The 18,743-nt window shown below is 31.5% G+C and overlaps 1 protein-coding gene across 2 annotated transcripts in view; it reads left to right on the top strand.

Annotated features, from left to right (window-relative positions):
* The window catches only part of MYEF2 (myelin expression factor 2), a 35,593-nt gene that overhangs the window by 6,960 nt on the left and 9,890 nt on the right, over nt 1-18,743 (top strand). For both annotated transcript variants that reach the window (XM_081290203.1, XM_081290204.1), the window contains exons 2-12: nt 2,715-2,923; nt 4,167-4,219; nt 5,392-5,399; nt 5,501-5,594; nt 8,953-9,144; nt 9,816-9,969; nt 10,480-10,529; nt 10,650-10,713; nt 16,662-16,763; nt 18,248-18,298; nt 18,603-18,671. In XM_081290203.1, coding sequence (XP_081146329.1) covers nt 2,715-2,923; nt 4,167-4,219; nt 5,392-5,399; nt 5,501-5,594; nt 8,953-9,144; nt 9,816-9,969; nt 10,480-10,529; nt 10,650-10,713; nt 16,662-16,763; nt 18,248-18,298; nt 18,603-18,671 — 1,046 coding nt within the window. The remainder of the gene's footprint in view (nt 1-2,714; nt 2,924-4,166; nt 4,220-5,391; nt 5,400-5,500; nt 5,595-8,952; nt 9,145-9,815; nt 9,970-10,479; nt 10,530-10,649; nt 10,714-16,661; nt 16,764-18,247; nt 18,299-18,602; nt 18,672-18,743) is intronic.

The raw sequence follows: 18,743 nt of genomic DNA on the forward strand, positions 1-18,743 counted from the left end.
TATGTGGTCAGTTGTAATTTCTCTTCTGTTTGATGTTGATTCTTCTCTTTTTTCGTTAGTGTCTGACTTAATATTTGTCAATTTATCTTTTTTTAAAAAATAACTCTTAGTTTTGTTGATCTTCTATTTTTCTAGTATATTTATTTATGCTTTGATGTTTGTTATTTCCTTCCTTTTATTAACTCTGTGGTTAGTTAATTTTTAATTCCTTAAGGTGTGAAGTTAGATTGTTTTGATATCTTTCTTTTTTTCTGTATATAGGCTTTTATCACTATGAATTTCCCTCTGGTGTTTGTCCTAGAACTGGGATTAATTCTGGATCTCATTATAGCATTATGCTTTTAAAATCACATATTAATACTATGTTTCTTCATTCAGTGTTAGATATTAATTTTTTTCAGAAATTTGTTATTATTTGGGAAGGAATAATTTAGTCTTAAGAGCAGATAAATTTTTGTTTATTCTGGAGTCTTTTAATTATATTAAGAAGGAGGGGCTTGCAAAAGTGAATAGCTTGAGAATTAGAACATGGAATTCTGGAAATATTCTGGTAGCATCATTTCACTTTTTTTTTAAACTGTCTTTCTATAGTGTATTTATGGCATAAAATTCAGGACTGGTATAATTATGGCTTAGTTTCTTAATCAAATCGTCCTTCTAGCCCCTAAACTGGTATGCCTTCCATAGATAATTTATGTATTGCAGATGAACAGCTTAGTGGTATTTTAAAGATGCTACAAATTGGGGGAAAATTACCGAAATTGCTCTCTTTGGCCATCCTTTAAGTAAATATTTTAAAGAAGAGATATAATATTACTACTTTTAAAATGGAATTGTTAGATTATTGTAAGCAAATGTTTACCACATTTATTAACCTCCACCTAGAACAGAACATTATATATCAGAACTTCATGCGTTTTCACAATTGATTTCCTTCAGGAAGAAAATAGGGGGAAGGATATTTATCTAGAGATTTTATGGATAGCTGCTCTTCTGAACAGAAATTTAATTATTTTAAAAACATACATTGAATTCAGCCTAAGCCTGTTGTGTAATTGGTCCTTTGGGGGATAAAAATGAAGGGGTTGTTGTTTCTTCTGTACCCAGGAACCAGAGAAAAGACTTTTAACCTCTCACTACCATTTTTCAGAATGCCACTGTGTTCTGACAGGGAGGTACTTTTCTGGAGTTGAACAGTTAAGAAGACCTTCTAAGTATTGCCATTGCTTGCTCTTCCCCTCGCCCCATTTTTACTGTTGAATTATAGTTGTACATAATGGTGGGATTTATTGTTATAAATTTGTACACACATACAATTATATTATAATTCAGCCAATATTATTTCCCAGTTATTCCCCCCCCACACACCTTTCTTTTTCTTATTCTTCTCTATCTTCTACATATGAGAGAAAAGATATGTAGGTCATGCTATTTCTGATGAGGGAATATGTTTGACAGTGAAGATATCCCTATCAAGGTCTGAAAAGGTGTCAAAATATGTTTGGTACTAATGTGTCTTTTTTGATTTTAGCAACTTTTCTGGTAGACCATTTGTGGTGGATTTTTTTTCCAGTACTGGGGGATTGAACCCAGAGGTGCTTTACCACTGAGGTATACTCCTGGCTCTTTTTTTCCCCCCATTTTGAGACAGGGTCTCACTAATTGGTGAGGATGGCCTCAAACTTGCCAACCTTCTTTCTCAGTCTCACAGGATTACAGGTGTGCGCCATCATACGTGGTTCCTGGAAATTTTTATTAGTATGTTTATAAAAAGTGCTTTAAAATTGATGTTTTGTTAATTAAATTATTTTAAATTCATCAGAGTAATGCCTTAAAAGAAATTTATTATAACTTCTGTAAAAAAGATCCTTTTGAAAAGTAAATTGCATTTTAAAATATAAATCCAGATTTATATCTATAGGGTTTGTCTTAAGTATATACCTATATCTTAAGTTTGATATGTAGCATCATAATAGTTGCATTGTGATTATAATCTCATAAATGAAATGCTTTTCCAGGTAGGCCTCATGAAAAAGATTTATCAGTCTCGCTCATTTTGCATTCAGTGACTGCCTCTTTCCTCTACCCTATGCCCTCATCGTAGGTAATCTTACTAATAAAAAAAATAATTCTATGAAGTGCCTATTCTATTTTATTGTTTAAAACCCAGAAAAATTTTTAACATGAAGATATTAGGATACTTTATAAATTTTCTGCTTATCAGAGTTGGGAATAGAAAAATTTTGAATCTCAAATGAATGTATAATATGTATATGTGTAGATATATAGCATAGCTATACATTTAGAGGAAGGTGAAATGGGAAGAAATTGTTAACCTTTAAGAGGTAAACTTTTCCAGTATCAATTTTAGAGTTTTTAATGAAGCCAGAAAGTTAATTTTTTATTAAAAGTGGCAGTTTTATATACTGTAGAATCACACCCCCCACAGTGTCCAATAACACTTTATTAAGTATAAGTACATGGAGAGGAAAATTGAGTGATTTGAATGATTGTAGCTATTTACTGTGTGCCAAACCCTTGCTTTGAAAAGTCTTGGGTAATATCAAAGCTGTCAGGCTCACTTTCTAGTTGCTTTGCTAAGGTCTAGCTTAGTGGAAAGTTTTATGAAATGATAAATATGAATTATTTAATATAGATTTCCATTCTTAGAAGCACAAATGAGGGTGTTTTTGTTTTGTTTTTAAAATTCTTAGGGAGAATGATGAATCAGTGAAAGAAGAAAAATCTGACTTAAAAGAAAAATCTTCAGGAAATAAGAAGGCCAATAGATTTCATCCTTATTCAAAAGACAAGAATTTGGGCACTGGAGAAAAGAAGGGTCCAAATCGTAACAGAGTTTTCATTAGCAACATCCCGTATGACATGAAATGGCAAGCTATTAAAGATCTAATGAGAGAAAAAGGTAATTATCTCTGAAATAACCCACTGCTGGATGATCTTCATGTAGGAAGGGGAAGAAACTATGCAAAACTTTTTTATTCCTCTTAGCCACACAGACTCAAAAAAATTGATTTTTATTTCTTGATGTATGAATTAATCATTTCCTCTTCTTTCACTTGACACAATTTCATTACACGCTAGTATGGATAAAAGTATTTTTTTTTTTTTTTTGATATTTTAGTGGGATAGTAGTGAGCCAGCATTTGCATGCCATCAAGAATTTTGTTAAAGCGATTGCTTTGTCTAGTTGAAGTTTTTATAGATTTTTAAAGGATTATTGCATTAGTTAAGTAATACATTTAGAGTGTTAATGTATGAATAATAAGGTCTGATTATTTTTTTTTTCCAAAAGCTGTTTTGTTATTATCTTGATGGAGTCTGGAATCTGGCTGTGGAATTCATTTTGTTTGCATTGTCACGACTGCCATGATGCTGTCTTTGCAGTTCTATATTAAAATTGCGTTACTGCTGTTGCAGTTTTGTTTTCAGAATAATCTGAAAACCTTCATCTTATATACATGGTTGGTTTTGGGGAAAAATAACTTTAATACTTGATCTTGTAAAAGATAGTTCTGTTATCTCTTGAAAAATTGAGTTTCAACAGTCCTGCAAATTATGTACTTGGCTTTGAGGCTGATCTCTTCTAATAAATTAAAAAAAAATTGCATTGGTGTATTATCTGTTGTAAGGTGACAACTATTTGATTGGTTTTATTCATTGACTTTATTTAGAAAGTGTGTGGCTTGCTGTGAAGCATGACTTGTAAATTTAGTTTACTGATGGCAAACATGATTGAAGACATTCAGGTAGAAAGTCACCTTAAAACAGCTGTTGTGTGTAGGCTGATCAAAGTTATTTGAAAAGTGCCAATGTTGATGTTTTTTTTTTAATATGATAGGCTAAGGGGCCATTTGTATGTATATGTGCATTTGTTCACCAACTATATCATGCTGGCCAAAATATGATCTGTAGTATGAATTAGGTTAATATGGTTGTTAGCTTTTTTTAGAGAATGTGGATGATGTACATTTCTGAAAATCAGTCAAATTTACATAGCCATTTGAGGAGGTATGTTGGTCTGGTTTTGATTGTTGGTGAATAATAGGTGCTTTTCTGTAGAGTTGTGCACAGGTGTGCAGTAAAGCAAGATATTGGTGTTTAAATGTATTGTTTCTTGGTATCTTCCTTTTGTATGTCTTATGTAGTTGGTGAGGTTACATACGTGGAGCTCTTTAAGGATGCGGAAGGAAAATCAAGGGTAAGTGCTGTGGGCAATATCTGCTTGAGGTGTAAAAGTTCCTCAGCAGTTTACTTTTTGTATAATACTTGTACCAGTTTTTGGAAACTTAAGTTTCATTTTGTTTTACTTTATTATGCAAGATTTGAGGCTTTATACTAGCAAGTTTGACAGCTGTACCAACCAAACTAGCTGCCTGGAAGGGATGGGTTTTGTAAATGCTCATAAAGGGCATTCACTTTTCTAATGCTCTTAAGGTAATGCTTCTTCCTAGTCAATAAGATTTTAATATAGGATTTTTTTTTGTTGTATTTTGATGTCTTCAAGGATCTTTTAAAACTCACTGAATTGATAATATTCCCTAAGAGATTTATGAGAGACCTATAGCTAAAAGGTGTTAATTCAGAATGTATTTTTGAAACTTATTGAAAAGCTTAACTTGGTAGCCTGCAGGACTTTCTAAGAGGCAGTGTTCTGCCAATCAGTATGAATGCTGTTGATGATTAAATTGATAGAGAAGGATTTGGTTGATAGTAGATTTTGATTTTTAGCAACAAGAGTGCAATGTATAGAAGAATACAGTGAAAAGCCCTTAACAGTGTTTAACTATATTAGCATAAACCAGTTTGAATACATGAGAAATAAAAACTTTGTCATTACAATCAAATGGAATTTTGAACAGTAATGACAAGGAATTGTTTTTTAAAAAATGATTCTCTTCAGCATAGGTGATTTTTAAAAAAACATAACTGGTTACTATTGTGTACAGCCAGTTTTAATCTAATAGAGAACTTTACTAAAATTATTATTTATTTGCGATTTTGATGTGATTAGATTTGAAAAATATATTATGCCCAGTGTTTCTATTGAAAATATTTGTGACTATGGGAAACTAGAGTTCCTTGAATTACTGTTGATTAATTTGTACAGGGATACTAGTTTTAACTTTTAAGAAAAGTCCTCTGGAAGTAAAAATGTACTCCAAGTTTTTACATGTATTCTGTTATTTCAATAGTTAGACTTAAAAATTTACAGAAAATTTATGATCACTTGCCTGGTGGTTAAAAAGATGAAAAGTGATTGTATTATTGATTATTTTTGGTAACTTAAATGTTAGAATCTGCTATTAACTTCATCTACTGATTGAAAACTTTTTTTCTTTTGCATATATTGACAAATCTACCTGGATATAGGGTTGTGGGTAAGAATTTTTTTTTTTAAGTATCTTAAGTCAAATTAAACTTCTTATTGGAAGCAAATCTTAGTACATAAATATTTCTTATATTTTTTTTCCCCATTAAGTGTTGTTGAATTCAAAGATGAAGAATTTGTAAAGAAAGCACTAGAAACTATGAACAAATATGATCTTAGTGGAAGACCCCTTAATATTAAAGAGGTAAGATTCCTTATATTTGAAATTTAAACATTTGACTATAGGATCATGCTTTCTTTGAATTTTTATTTTTGATAATGTATTTGTAATGTAAGCATAGATGCTTATTAAAGCATTATCTGTTAATAGTAGTCTTACTTGTATATGACTTCTTTTTGCCCTTAAGTAGGTACCTGTATTTGATTTATTCCAAGTTGTTACAGAGGTGCATAATTTTAGAAGAATTAAGGACTCACAAATTTAAGCATGACAGACTTTAGGTGCTGACTTTAATTGATTTAGATATTTTCAGTTTTTAGATTCTGTTGTTTGAGAAATAGAATAGATATTTTTGTAGTTGACAGTGAAATCTTCCTTAATAATGCATACATTATGGATTTGAATAAAATTGTTATTCACTTTTTAAAATGTTTTTATTAGTGCATTATAGATATACATAATAGTGAGAGTCATTTGACATAATCACATATATGTGCAGTGTAATTTGCTCCATTTTGGTTTCCAAACACTCCTTCCTCTACTCCACTGGCCTTCCCCACATCTATCTATTGTTTTTATAAATTAGTACTTTATGGATATATGTAAAGGTGAAATTCATTGTGTTACATTCACACATGTGCACAGCATAATTTGGTCAACCTTATTGTGCTGTTCTTTTTTTTTTTTTTTGGTAACAGGGATTGAGCTCAGGGGTTAACGACCACTGAGCCATATCCCAAGCCCTGTTTTGTATTTTATTTAGAGTCAGGGTCTCACTAAGTTGCTTAGGGCCTCACTAAGTTGCTGAGGTTGGCTTTGAACTCAAAATCCTTCTGCCTCAGCCTCCTAAGCCACTGGGATTACAGGTGCGCCATGGTTCCAGCATGGTATTCATTTTAATAAATTTATTTAGAGATTAAAATTCAAGAGGAGTTATAATTCTGATATTGAAATCTGAACTAGAACCCTAAAGTGGAAGTGTTCTTTTGTATAGAATTTAGCAGTATAAGTAAGTTGAGGAAAGAGTAAGCAAAAGATACATTAAAAAACTACTTAGTTAGATGTAAGTGACCTTGAGAATAATTAGCTCCAACAATTAATATATGTAAATTATTTAATTAATATTAGCTATTTCTTATACTTGTGATACTATTATATAAAGCCCTTAATGCAGTGTTCAGAATACTTAACTATCTCATAAATATTAGCTGTAAAAATAATGATTGTTATTAGTCCCGTCCAGGACTCATTGTTCTCTTTTTTTTTTTTGTTTTCTGTTTTTGGTTTCCTGTTCTTGAGTATGATCATAGATTGAAATTAAAGTCCATGCTATCAACTATATGTGTATCTCATGTCCCTTTATTGGAATTAGCTTCAATATTCTGAAACTGTTTAAGCCTAATGGTTATTATTTACTTTTTTTTTTTTTGACAGGGATGTGGACAATTGATAGAGAAGGTTTAGATTTTGTAGTTTGTGCCAGCCATTTATTTGGTGGCTCTTTTGCATAAGTCAGTCTCAGTGCTTCAGAATTGTTAGCATCCTAAATAATTTTCCTCAATTTGATGTTTGATTTTTCACTATCTCCTCCGGAGACAAATACTGGAATCTCAGTGTCTTCTGCTTTTAATTGGAAAAAAAAAAAAAAAAGAAAGTATTTTGAATGCTAAAGTGAGACCATATTATTGTGTTCTTATAAATTTTAGCATATTGTAGATCCTCTATATTTCAGATCCCAAAATAGAATTATATGGTCCAAGTTGATGTAGAATGCCTTTATTTTTAACTATTTTTCAGAGGAAAAAATGGTCAAATTTGGCCTCACTAAGTGATGGGGGATTTATTTAATTAATTTTTTTTGGATTAAAATCACTAAAGGCAATCCCTTTTCTGGGAATATCTAATTTACCATGGGTGGTTGGGGTAAGTGATTAGAATTACTGGAATGGAAGTCCAAGAAAAGTATATATCCATGCTTCTTAGAAGAATCTAAAAATTACTTTTTTCCATTTAATTAAATACAGATTAGTTGCAGTTGTAAATGTATTTATAGACCCTCTATTAGGTAGACAATAGCAATTAGTGATCGGCAGGAGGACAACAAGAGGAAAAGAGGAATAAAAACCAAGTTATAAATAGTAGGTGATTTGTTTTATATATACACCTGTATATAAAAGACAAAATATAGCCATATGTTTTATTAATGTTAAGCCCAAGCAACCTAACTGTAATAGTTCAAGAAGCATCTTCCTTCCTGTTTTTTTTTATCCCATATAAATAACCACTATTTTAAGTTTTGTTTTTGTGTATATTTTTGCATCTTCAAACCTGAAACATTTTCTAACTTAAGTTTTATTAGCATTGTTTGATAACATATCTTTACTTTTGTAATCTTTTTTTATTTTTTAGTAGTGAAGTAGTTTATTGTAAGCCAGAAAAATTTAATCTTGCATTTACTTTCTGGCCATCTTAGGGAATTTGTTAAAGTCATCCAACTTTGTTTTTATTAATATTTTCAGAGTGAGGCCAGCAGAGTAGAATTGATGGTCGTTTAACATAATTATTTGTCATTGCAGATGGTTATCTATCAGTGTGTTCATGTGTTTTTTTTTTGTTTGGGGTATGTATTGTTTGCATCCTACCTAGAGGGATGAGTGAGAAGTATTTTTAAACTTCTTGTTTTGTTTTACAATGGGATATTACTCTTATAAAATTAATGAATTTAAAGAAAAGTTTTCTATCATTCTTCACTGGACACTAGCCTTCTTTTACCTCTTCCTTGCTCCCGTCTCAGATCATAATAGTTGTTGAGGAAGATAAGAGGTTAGAAGGTGGATACTTGTATTTTGTTCAGTAATGAAATTTGTCAGTTATAATACCCTCCCACCCTGAGTTTTGTTCTGTTACACTACTGAAAGTCTTGTTTTGTAAGTCTATTCCACTACTGAAAGTTTTGGATTGTCAATTTGACATTCCATTGATCATCCAGTGGTGAGACTTCACCATGATTGCAGTTTGGAAAGAAAAGAATCATAGTAAGTATTTTGCTTCTCTTTGAGTTATGTGCATTTATGTGTATGATGTGTACATGTCATACTTGTACACTAGAATGAGGACAAAATTAAACTAATTTCAAGTTCTTAAGTGACTTTAGTGCTTGGAAAGAGGTATTTAATTGCCATTCCTGGAGACTGAAATCTTTTGTCTGTCCACAGGTTTTTATGGGACTCAGTTCTCTGGATGAGAAAACAAAACAAAAATCTCACTTCTCAAGAGGGTCAATAATTTGAGGGCTAGCTAATGTCAAATTTGAAGTTGTTATTTTAATTCTGTAGATTTACTGATATATTTAGTGGCATTTAACATTCAATGTGTGTTATAGGATCCTGACGGAGAAAATGCTCGTAGGGCATTGCAACGAACAGGAGGATCATTTCCAGGAGGACATGTCCCTGATATGGGATCGGGGTTGATGAATTTACCACCTTCCATTCTCAATAATCCAAACATTCCTCCTGAGGTTATCAGTAATTTGCAGGCTGGTAGACTTGGTTCTACAATTTTTGTTGCTAATGTAAGTTTTAGTCTAAAATTTTATTGTTCAGATGCATAGTTCCATTTATGAAATTGTTTAATTAGATGAGTGGTTTATAGAACATTTTGCTTATTTTTAACTAAAGTAAATGAAGTTAATTATTTTAAGCTCAAATCCAATTTAAGTCTACATGTGTGTGATTAGTCTAAATACAATTTAGAATTTTTTACACAGAGAACTGTGGAATTTATAATCATTTGAGCATTTCTTGAAATTATGTACTTTAATTATATGCCTTTTTATTCATATTGGTAAATGGATTTCATTCTTTTGGCCTTGATATTTGTGAATGTGCATGTCACAGTTGGTTTTTTGTTTGTTCTAAGCTCTTGAAAGTCAGTGACATGGACAATAATTCCCAAATCTGAATTTCTCTTGGTAAAAGTAGATGTGCAAGTTTCATATGTAGAAAGCAGGATTGAGCAGTTGAGAGACAATTTTGGGAATTAAAATAATAAGAATATGGAATAATGTAGATGTGACTGAACTGATTTTTAAGCAACTCGTGTTTTATTTGAACATTATTGGTCTACTATTGAATGTGAATTATAGTTATTTATAGTTTGGAGAGTTTAGAAAAGATTATTTTGTATATATAAATGGGGAAAGAGATTTATTAGGTGTGTAACTTTATACAATTTTATGTTAAGCTTGACTTCAAAGTTGGTTGGAAGAAGCTAAAGGAAGTGTTCAGCATAGCTGGAACTGTAAAGCGGGCAGATATTAAAGAAGACAAAGATGGAAAGAGCAGAGGAATGGGCACTGTCACTTTTGAGCAAGCAATTGAAGCAGTTCAAGCAATTTGTATCCTGATTTACACTTAGCATTGTTTAATGAAGTTGGAGAAGCTTGATACTGTTTTGTGGGGGTAATAGAATTTAAGGTTGTTTAGCTTAGAAATTTGTTAGACTTTAGTCTCCAGCTCATAAAATATTTACTATGTCCAACTACTAAAGTCACTCTTAAAACTTGAATTAGCCATATTGTACAGGACTGGTGTGAACTTTTTTCTGCTTTCCCTTCCTACCAACTAATTGTATGTATATACACATGCTTTTGACAGTTATGTACTACATTGTACATTAATGCAGTTGATTTAGATGAAGCCTTATTAATTTTCCTTTTCAATTAAAAGAATATATTATTTATAAAAATAAAAGAATTAGAGTTTTCTTTGTGTGGAAGAGACTAGTATGAATAAATATTAAAGACATTAAAACGTTAGAGCTAGTTGGAGACTCCTTTAATAATATAATTAGTTTGTGTTCAAGAATAATTTTACAGTCATCTGTCTTTCCTTGACTGAACCAACAGCTATGTTCAATGGGCAGTTTTTATTTGATAGACCTATGCATGTGAAAATGGTGAGTTCTTATATATCACTTTAAACCTTCAACATTTTAAAATCTTTTATCTGCTATCCTCAACATTACAGTCCTTATTTTGCAATATATTAATCATATAATAAACTTTTTTGCAATTAGGATGACAAGTCTGTCCCTCATGAAGACTACCGTTCACATGATAGTAAAACACCACAATTACCACGTAAGTAAAAGGAATTATTTAGAAACAACATACTCCATTGTTTTTCAGTTTTATTATGTACTAAGCAAAACTTGGTTTTGGGGCCTACATCCATATTGTTCCCTTGGGATTAGTTTAGAGTTTTAGAGATTAGTTTGGTGAAATTGATTAGGAGGACAGAATATATAAGCAGGACATATTAAAATATTTGTTAAGTTTATACATGTGAAGGAAAAAAACTCTTCTGTAATATTACCATGTTACCACTCAGCCACAAAAATATTACCTTTTTAAAATGTTTTGTTCCACTCTTTCCTTCTTGTGTATATTTTTTTATATAGTCGAACTACTGTGTAATTTTTTTTTGTTGTTTAACAATAAGGTATAAGCATTTTTTCATGAAAATTCTTCCCAAATGTTTTTATTGACTGTTAATCTGTTATATAGATTCTCTATAACTGCTTTACTGTTATATATTTTGTCTGCTTTGGCTTTTATTTCTCTTAATAACAGAGTAGCGTGTGCCTTTTTGTATACAGATCTTTGATATGCTTTTGGTTACTTCCTTAAGATAGGTATCTTTTAAGTAGATTTATAGGTGTTTAGTTCAAGACATGCCCATTGATTACTGTTATCCAGTTGCTTTCCAAAGGATTATAAAACAATAGTGTAATGTACTTAATATCTTGTGTCTTAATGCCCTACTTGAACAATGGGGATATTAATGCTGTAGTACTTTCTTTAGGGGGTAGCATAGGTAGCTTGTGAGTTAATATGTGTAAAGCACTTAGAATAGTTTTGATACAAGGTAAGTGCTCAATAAATACTAACTATTGTTCTTATTTTTCACTACACCTTCTATGGTTATTTTTAATATAAAATATTTACAATAAAATTATTCTTGTCACTGTTAGATGCTTTGTGTGTGTGTGTGTGGTATTGGGGATTGTATCCAGGGCATTGCACATACTAAGCAAGTGCTCTACCACTGAATAACACCCATAGCCCTTGATTTTTTTTTTTTAAACTAAATAAAATTTTTTAAAGCTTAGAATCTCCCTCCTCCCTAATTTCCTTCCAACATACATCTTGCCCAAAGGAAATAACTTAGGAATGCCATGATTATCATTTAGATTTTAATAATTTGTCTACACATTTATACATTCATAATTCATAGAATTGTTGGATTTAAAATTTAGTGTGATTTTTGGTGCTATTGATACGGAAGACTAAGATAAAATATATTGTTTCTTTTTGGTAGTTTTATCAGCTGTGTATATTATTAAACCTGTTTTTTTTTTGGTTTGGAATTGTTTTTGAGATTTTTTTTTTATTAATAGATATAGCTCTAGAGTCTTCACTTTAATTGCTAATACTGCATTTTATACATTTTTCTGCTTTTTAGATTATTCTAATTTTTAATGATTAGAAATAAGAGAGTTGGGGAGTGCTTGCTTTTTTTTCCTGGTAGATTTACCTGTTCTTAGTATTTGCTAGAAATTATGAGTAAAACTATCTGGCCTTCATATATGTTTGGGGGAAGATTTTTTAACTACAGGTCATATTTTCTGTTTCTTCTTAAGTCAGTTTTGGTAATTTCTATTTTTCTTGGGATTTTTTTCCATTTTAAAGTTTACTGATCTAAAATTGTCTCTTAAAAGTTTTGCTATATCCATAGTTCTGGGTCCTTTTGAATTCTGAAGATTTAGAATTTCTCTTTTTCTGTGTCAGTTTTACTAGAAGTTTGTCATTTTTAGTTAGTATTTTTAAAAAGCAAAGTTTTTAGTATGTTTAATTTCTCGTCTTAGCTTTATTGTTTCCTTTCTTATAATTTTTAGGGGTTTATTCTTTTATCCTAACTAATTAAGTTGAAGGCTTGATTCAGTAATTTTTAGCCTCTCTTTTCTAATATAAGTAGTTAGAATTATAAATTTAGTTATTGTACCAGTTCTGCGTGGACTATTTTTATAATAGTTCAATTTTTAAAGTATTTAAAAATTAGCACTATGACTTTTGTGGGAGAGGGGTGCCAAAGATCGAACTCAGGGGCACTCAACCACTGAGCCACCTCCTCAGCCCTATTTTGTATTATTTAGAGACAGGGTGTCACTGAATTGCTTAGCACCTTGGTTTGCTGAGGCTAGCTTTGAACTCACGATTCTCCTGTCTCATCCTCCAGCTGCTGAGATTACAGGCGTTTGCCACCATGTCCAGTAGTACAGCACTGTGGCTTCTTGAGTCATTTGAAAATAAGATTTTTGAATTTCCAAATGCATGAGTTCTTTTTTTAAAAAATCTTATTAATTTATAACCTCAGTGTGGTGAGAGAGCATGGTCTATATGATTGTGATTCTTTGAAATTAATTTGGACTTATATTATGAATGGTCTATCATGTGGCACATTTTTATAAATATTCCAGGTGTGATTGGTGAGTACAGTGTTCTATGTCCATTAAGTCAAGTTTGTTAATTTAATTGTCTCAAGTCCTTACGGGTAATATTATCTGCTTGTGCTAGCAATTACTGAAAGAGTTTGTCATACAGTTCTCTCATTAGGATGACAGTTGTCTTGTCTTTTTTTTTTTTTTTAATGTTTTGAAGCTAATTTAGTAGGTCCTTTCAAGATTAGAACTGATAATATTTTCTTAGTGAATTAATTTATCATTATAGCAATTTTTATCTTTAGTAATTACCTTTAAGTCCTCTAAGGTAAGTACAACAGTTTTGTTTCGTATTTGTTATCTTTTTCTTGCTCTTTTATTATTTACTGTGTTAGATATACCCTTTATAAGCAGTATTATATTTAGGATTTGATTTTTAAAAATATTAGTTTGAAGGTCTGTTCTATGAAATTGAATAGTTTAAATTATTCATATTTATTAGTTCATTTGGATTAATTTTCATTATCTTATTTTGTGTTCTGTTTTACAAATAAGTAATTTTTCTCCTATTTTTTTAAAGTGGTTATTTTAGATATTTTAATGTGTCTATATAAAGCTGAAATTAGTTTAACTATTCTCTAAGTTGTGGAATAACCTTAGAATACTTTATACTTTACTTGTAATCACTTTGCTATTGAATTATATGCTATTGTTGCTCAGTATTTTCATTATATTTCTTTTTTTCCCCCTTAATCCAACAAATTAGACATTTTCCCCCCTATTTTCTTGTCTCATCATTGCTCTGTTTTCACAGACCCTGGTACTAACTTTTTCCCTTTGAAGTATATATTTTACAAGTTCTTTCAGAGAGGATCAGTTGTTATTAAGTTCTCTCAATTTTGATTTGCCTGTAAATGTCTTCCAAGATAGTTTAAGATTGATAGTTATTTTCCCTTAGCACTTAAAAAAATTTTCCAGTCTTCTGGTTTCCATTGCTACTCTTAAGTTAGCTATCTGTTGAATTATCTTTTCTTTTTGGGTGATGTATGCTCTTTATGGAGATGATTTTTAAGAACAGAACAGGAAGGAAGAGCATGAGGAAAAGACTACAGTAAACAAAGACGAATGGGGGGAGAGAAACGGAGAGAGAAGGGAAAGCACATGGAAATAGTAGGAGACCTTCAATGATACATAGAATTATAAGAGGTTATGAGGGGCAAGGGGGAGGGAAAAAAAGGGAGAGAATTGAACAACAGCAGGGGAGGTAGAGAGGGAAGATGGGAGGGGAGTGGAGGGGGGATAGTAGGGGATAGGAAAGGTAGCAGAATACAACAGTCACTAATATGGCATTATGTAAAAATGTGAATATGTAACAGATGTGATTCTGCAATCTGTATTTGGGGTGAAAATGGGAGTTCAAAACACAATTTGAGTCAAATGTATGAAAGATGATATATCATGAGCTATGTAATGCTTTAAATAATCAATAAAAAAAAAAAGAAAAAAAAAGATCTTGGTTTTCAGTTGGCAGTTTTACGACATTGTGGGTCTGGATTAGGATTTGTTGGGCTTTCCCAATCACAGCATCAAGTTTTTAAAAAGTAAATTCTGGACAATTCTCAGCCACATGTCTTTTGAGTATTACCCTTTCTTTATCCCTTTATAGGGCAGTCCTTCCCCCAAGTTTACCTAGTCAGTCAGGTGTCATCTTTTAAGATCCTTGTTTTGTGTAAGGGCTTCCAATTCACTTCTCCATTTTTGGTATTCTTCTATTTGTTTAGATCAAAAATGTCCTATTGTGTTCATACTTTAATATTAAATCTATTCTTTTAGGGACTTAAATTTTTATATACTGTTTTCTAATAATATAATGTGAACTCAGATATTGACAGAATCCCTTTCTTTTCATTAAGCTAATTATTATGAGGGAGGGTACATTCCAGGTTTGTTTTGTCTCTACCTTCCTCTCTTCTACTCTTTCTTTGTTCAAATTACTGTAACTTGGCATGTGGCATCCTCCTCATTCCCTGTGCCTCAGATAGTGTTATTTTTTTTTTTAATATTTTTTAGTTGTTGATGGACCTTTTTTTTTTTTTTCCAAAAAATTTGTGTATAGTGCTGAAAATCGAACTCAGTGCCTCATGCATGCTAGGCAAGCGTGCTACCACTGAGCCATAACCCCAGCCCTCTGGTAGTCTTTTTGATAAAACAGTTTCCCAGATTCATTCTGATTTTTCTTATTCCAAAGAAATGGGACAGGGCTATCTTTAAGAAGTCCTGGTTCCTTTTAGTGAAGAATGACATTAGAGATGAAAAGATGGTGTGTGGATAGGCATTGATGAGGGTGAGATGTGCTGTTGATTTCAGGTAGACCATTTTTTAGGGATTGAATGGGAAAAGAATAATTTTCCCCATTTTGATCTTTACAATTTAATATGATATGCTTCTGTACTCTAATTTTAAAAAATTAAATAGAGCATATGGTTTTCTCAGACCCCAAGACTTAGTAATTGCTACTTAGCAAGAATGTTTTAAAACCATATCAAGATTTAGTGGAATAAAGCAATCCCTATCCAAATGTTGTTAGTATTGTTGTTTATAAGGTCATCAAATTATACTTCATAAAGTGAATTTTCAATTATTTTAAGAGATATAGTAGAAAAAATCCTGGGTTTAAAGAAAGAAGACTTTAATTCTAGTCTTAGCTTAATCATATTGCTAAATGAAAATGATAAGTAACTTAAAATTTTAAAAAATTGCTAGTCTGTGGATAATAGATGTGAAAACACTTAAAATACCATGTACATGTAAATAAATATTTATGTTGAAGATAAAACCAGGTAATATTTGCTTTATTCAATATTTTGCTTTCATGGTATTTTACTCTTTTTAATGCTAAGATTTTAAGTACTTATACAAATTTGGACAAGATGCTCATTTTCAGTATGCCATTTATAAAGTGATATTATTAAAAAATTCTTATGGCATTTTGTTATTCCTATGTTCATAAAATATTTCTCATTAATAAATGATACATGGCTGGGGATATAGCTCAGTTGGTAGAGTGCTTGCCTCACATGAATCAAGGCCCTGGGTTCAATCCCCAGCACCACAGAAAATAAATGAATGAATGAATGAATGAATGATATAGTAGTCAAGGCTTCAGTATGCGCTTTTCTAAATGAAACAGAACTAGAGCTCTTATTTACAAATTTGCAAAATTTTAGAAATACTACTAATAGGTGTACAGGTGTTTTTGAATTTTGTGTGTGTATGTGTGTGTATGTGTGTACATATGTGTGTATATATGTATATTTATACAGGCACACACACACATACATATGTATGTAATATTCTTTTCTTTTGGTGGGAGTAGGGTACCAGGGATTGAATTCAGGGGCACTTAACCACTGAGCCACATCCCCAGCCCTATTTTGTATTTTATTTAGAGACAGGGTCTCACTGAGTTGCTTAATACCTTGCTTTTGCTGAGGCTAGCTTTGAACTACTGATCCTCCTGTGCTGCTGAGACTATAGGAGTGCACTACTCTACCTGGCTTACATGTACCATTCTTATTTGTGTTTTAGGTGGTCTTGGAGGTATTGGAATGGGACTTGGTCCAGGTGGACAGCCTATTAGTGCTAGCCAATTGAACATAGGTGGTGTAATGGGAAATTTAGGTCCAAGTGGTGAGTATTCTTTATTTCTTTTTAAATGATATATTCGCTATATTATAGCTTACATTTACTGGTTTGTCGTAATGTTTAAAGGACTCCTCTAGAGCTATTTAGGATGTCATTTCAGTGTGAAAAAGAAATGAGACCTTGAGAGCAGTTAACGTACAAGAGGGTAGGCAAAGTTCAGGAGTGCTTCTCTGGGACCAGTCATGTTATAGCTAGCTTTTTAGCACTGTGGATATTGAAATATGTTTAAGGTAGAAGGAGAGTTCTCAACATAGTGCTGTGTGTATTCTGGGTATTTGGGTATCCTTTTTTTTTTTTTTTTTTTTTTGCAAGGGCTGAAATGCTGTCATAGGCAGTTTAAATTTGTTTATTTAGTTAGGAAGGTCGCCTTTTAGGTAGCTCTTTGATTGCTTTATTTGGGCTAACTTATGTTTGTTTTTAAAGATTGGTTTTCAATTTTTTTGGTATCAGACCCTTTTATGCTTTTAAAATTTGTCAAAAACCCCCAGGTGATTTTGTTTATGTGGTTATGTTTCTCAATATTTACTATAAAACCTAGAAATTATAAAAATTTACATATTTGTTTAAAATAGCAATAATTAACCCTGACTGTAAACTTAACCTTAAAGATTACATTTACTATATATAATACATACAAAAATATAATATAGCACATATTTAACAAACTATTTCCAGTTAAAAAAAAAAAAAGCGAGAAAAGTGGTATTTTTGTTGTGCATGTTTAGCTTAGTATAAGACAGCCATGCTATTATATCTACTTCTGCATTGTTTGCTGATATATATCATCTAGTCTCTAGATATTTACACCTTATCTTATGCACATGAGAGAATGAGAGTAAAATTAATCAAATGATGTCAGTATTTGATGACTGAAGTGGTTTTGACCTGTTGGACCCTTGGAGGTCCCCATATCATACTTACAGTATTACTTTTTTATTTGATGGATGTACAATTGCTGTTAAATTCCTACTTTTGATGACATGATAAAATTACACTTTAAATTATAAGGGTAGGTATGATAATCATTCTGATCCAGATTTTCTCCTTTACTCTTAGACTATCATACCCTCACCTTCTTAAATACACACTATTTGTATTCTTTAATTTTTTTACTCTATTAACTATCTTCTTTAGAGGAGTCCTTACTTCCTCACCTGATCTCTAAAGCTATGGTAATATTTCTGTGTTATGAAAAAGTAAATGATTGCTCATTTATGAATAAACTGCATATTGTAGGTGTGATCACTGAATTTTGGTTTCTTGTCTATTGTTCAAAGAGGCCTTTTGGGAGACCTATGATTAGATATCTACTCTGGCATAGCACTTTCCATCTCTTTGTATCAGGCTCCTTCCCTAGTGTTCCATTGTGACTAAACTAGTGATATCTGTTTTGCTATATAATACATTTTGTCACTCTTAGTCATAGAAATAAGATGCACTGAAAGTACATACTGTGTATTTTATTTGAGGTATGGGAATGGATGGTCCAGGTTTTGGAGGAATGAATAGAATTGGAGGAGGTATGTATAAGTATTTGTTTTTTGCATGTTCCCATCACCACTTTTTAGAAACTAGAAACTTTGTTGAGAATTCTAAGAAGAAAAGTCACAATTTATTTTTGGCTCATATCCTAAAGGATGCTAGAAGAAATTGAGTCAGGTGTATACTTAAGAGAAGGCAATCTATTAAATGAAGTAGCTAAATGAAGTAGCTACACAAAGTAGGGTGGATAAAGAGCTTATAGGTGAGACTTGACATTTATAAACTGTACCTTTCAGCTATATAACTGACAGTCAAATCTTAGAATTAATTTTTATTTCATAGGAATTGGGTTTGGTGGTCTGGAAGCAATGAATAGCATGGGAGGATTTGGTGGAGTTGGCCGAATGGGAGGTAGGTAAATATATATAGAAGGATGTGTATACTATTTTACTTTTACTTATTATTGAAATTCCCCCCCCCCTC

This window comes from Spermophilus citellus (genome assembly GCF_964194105.1).
Source record: "Spermophilus citellus genome assembly, chromosome: 4".
Taxonomy (NCBI): domain Eukaryota; kingdom Metazoa; phylum Chordata; class Mammalia; order Rodentia; family Sciuridae; genus Spermophilus; species Spermophilus citellus.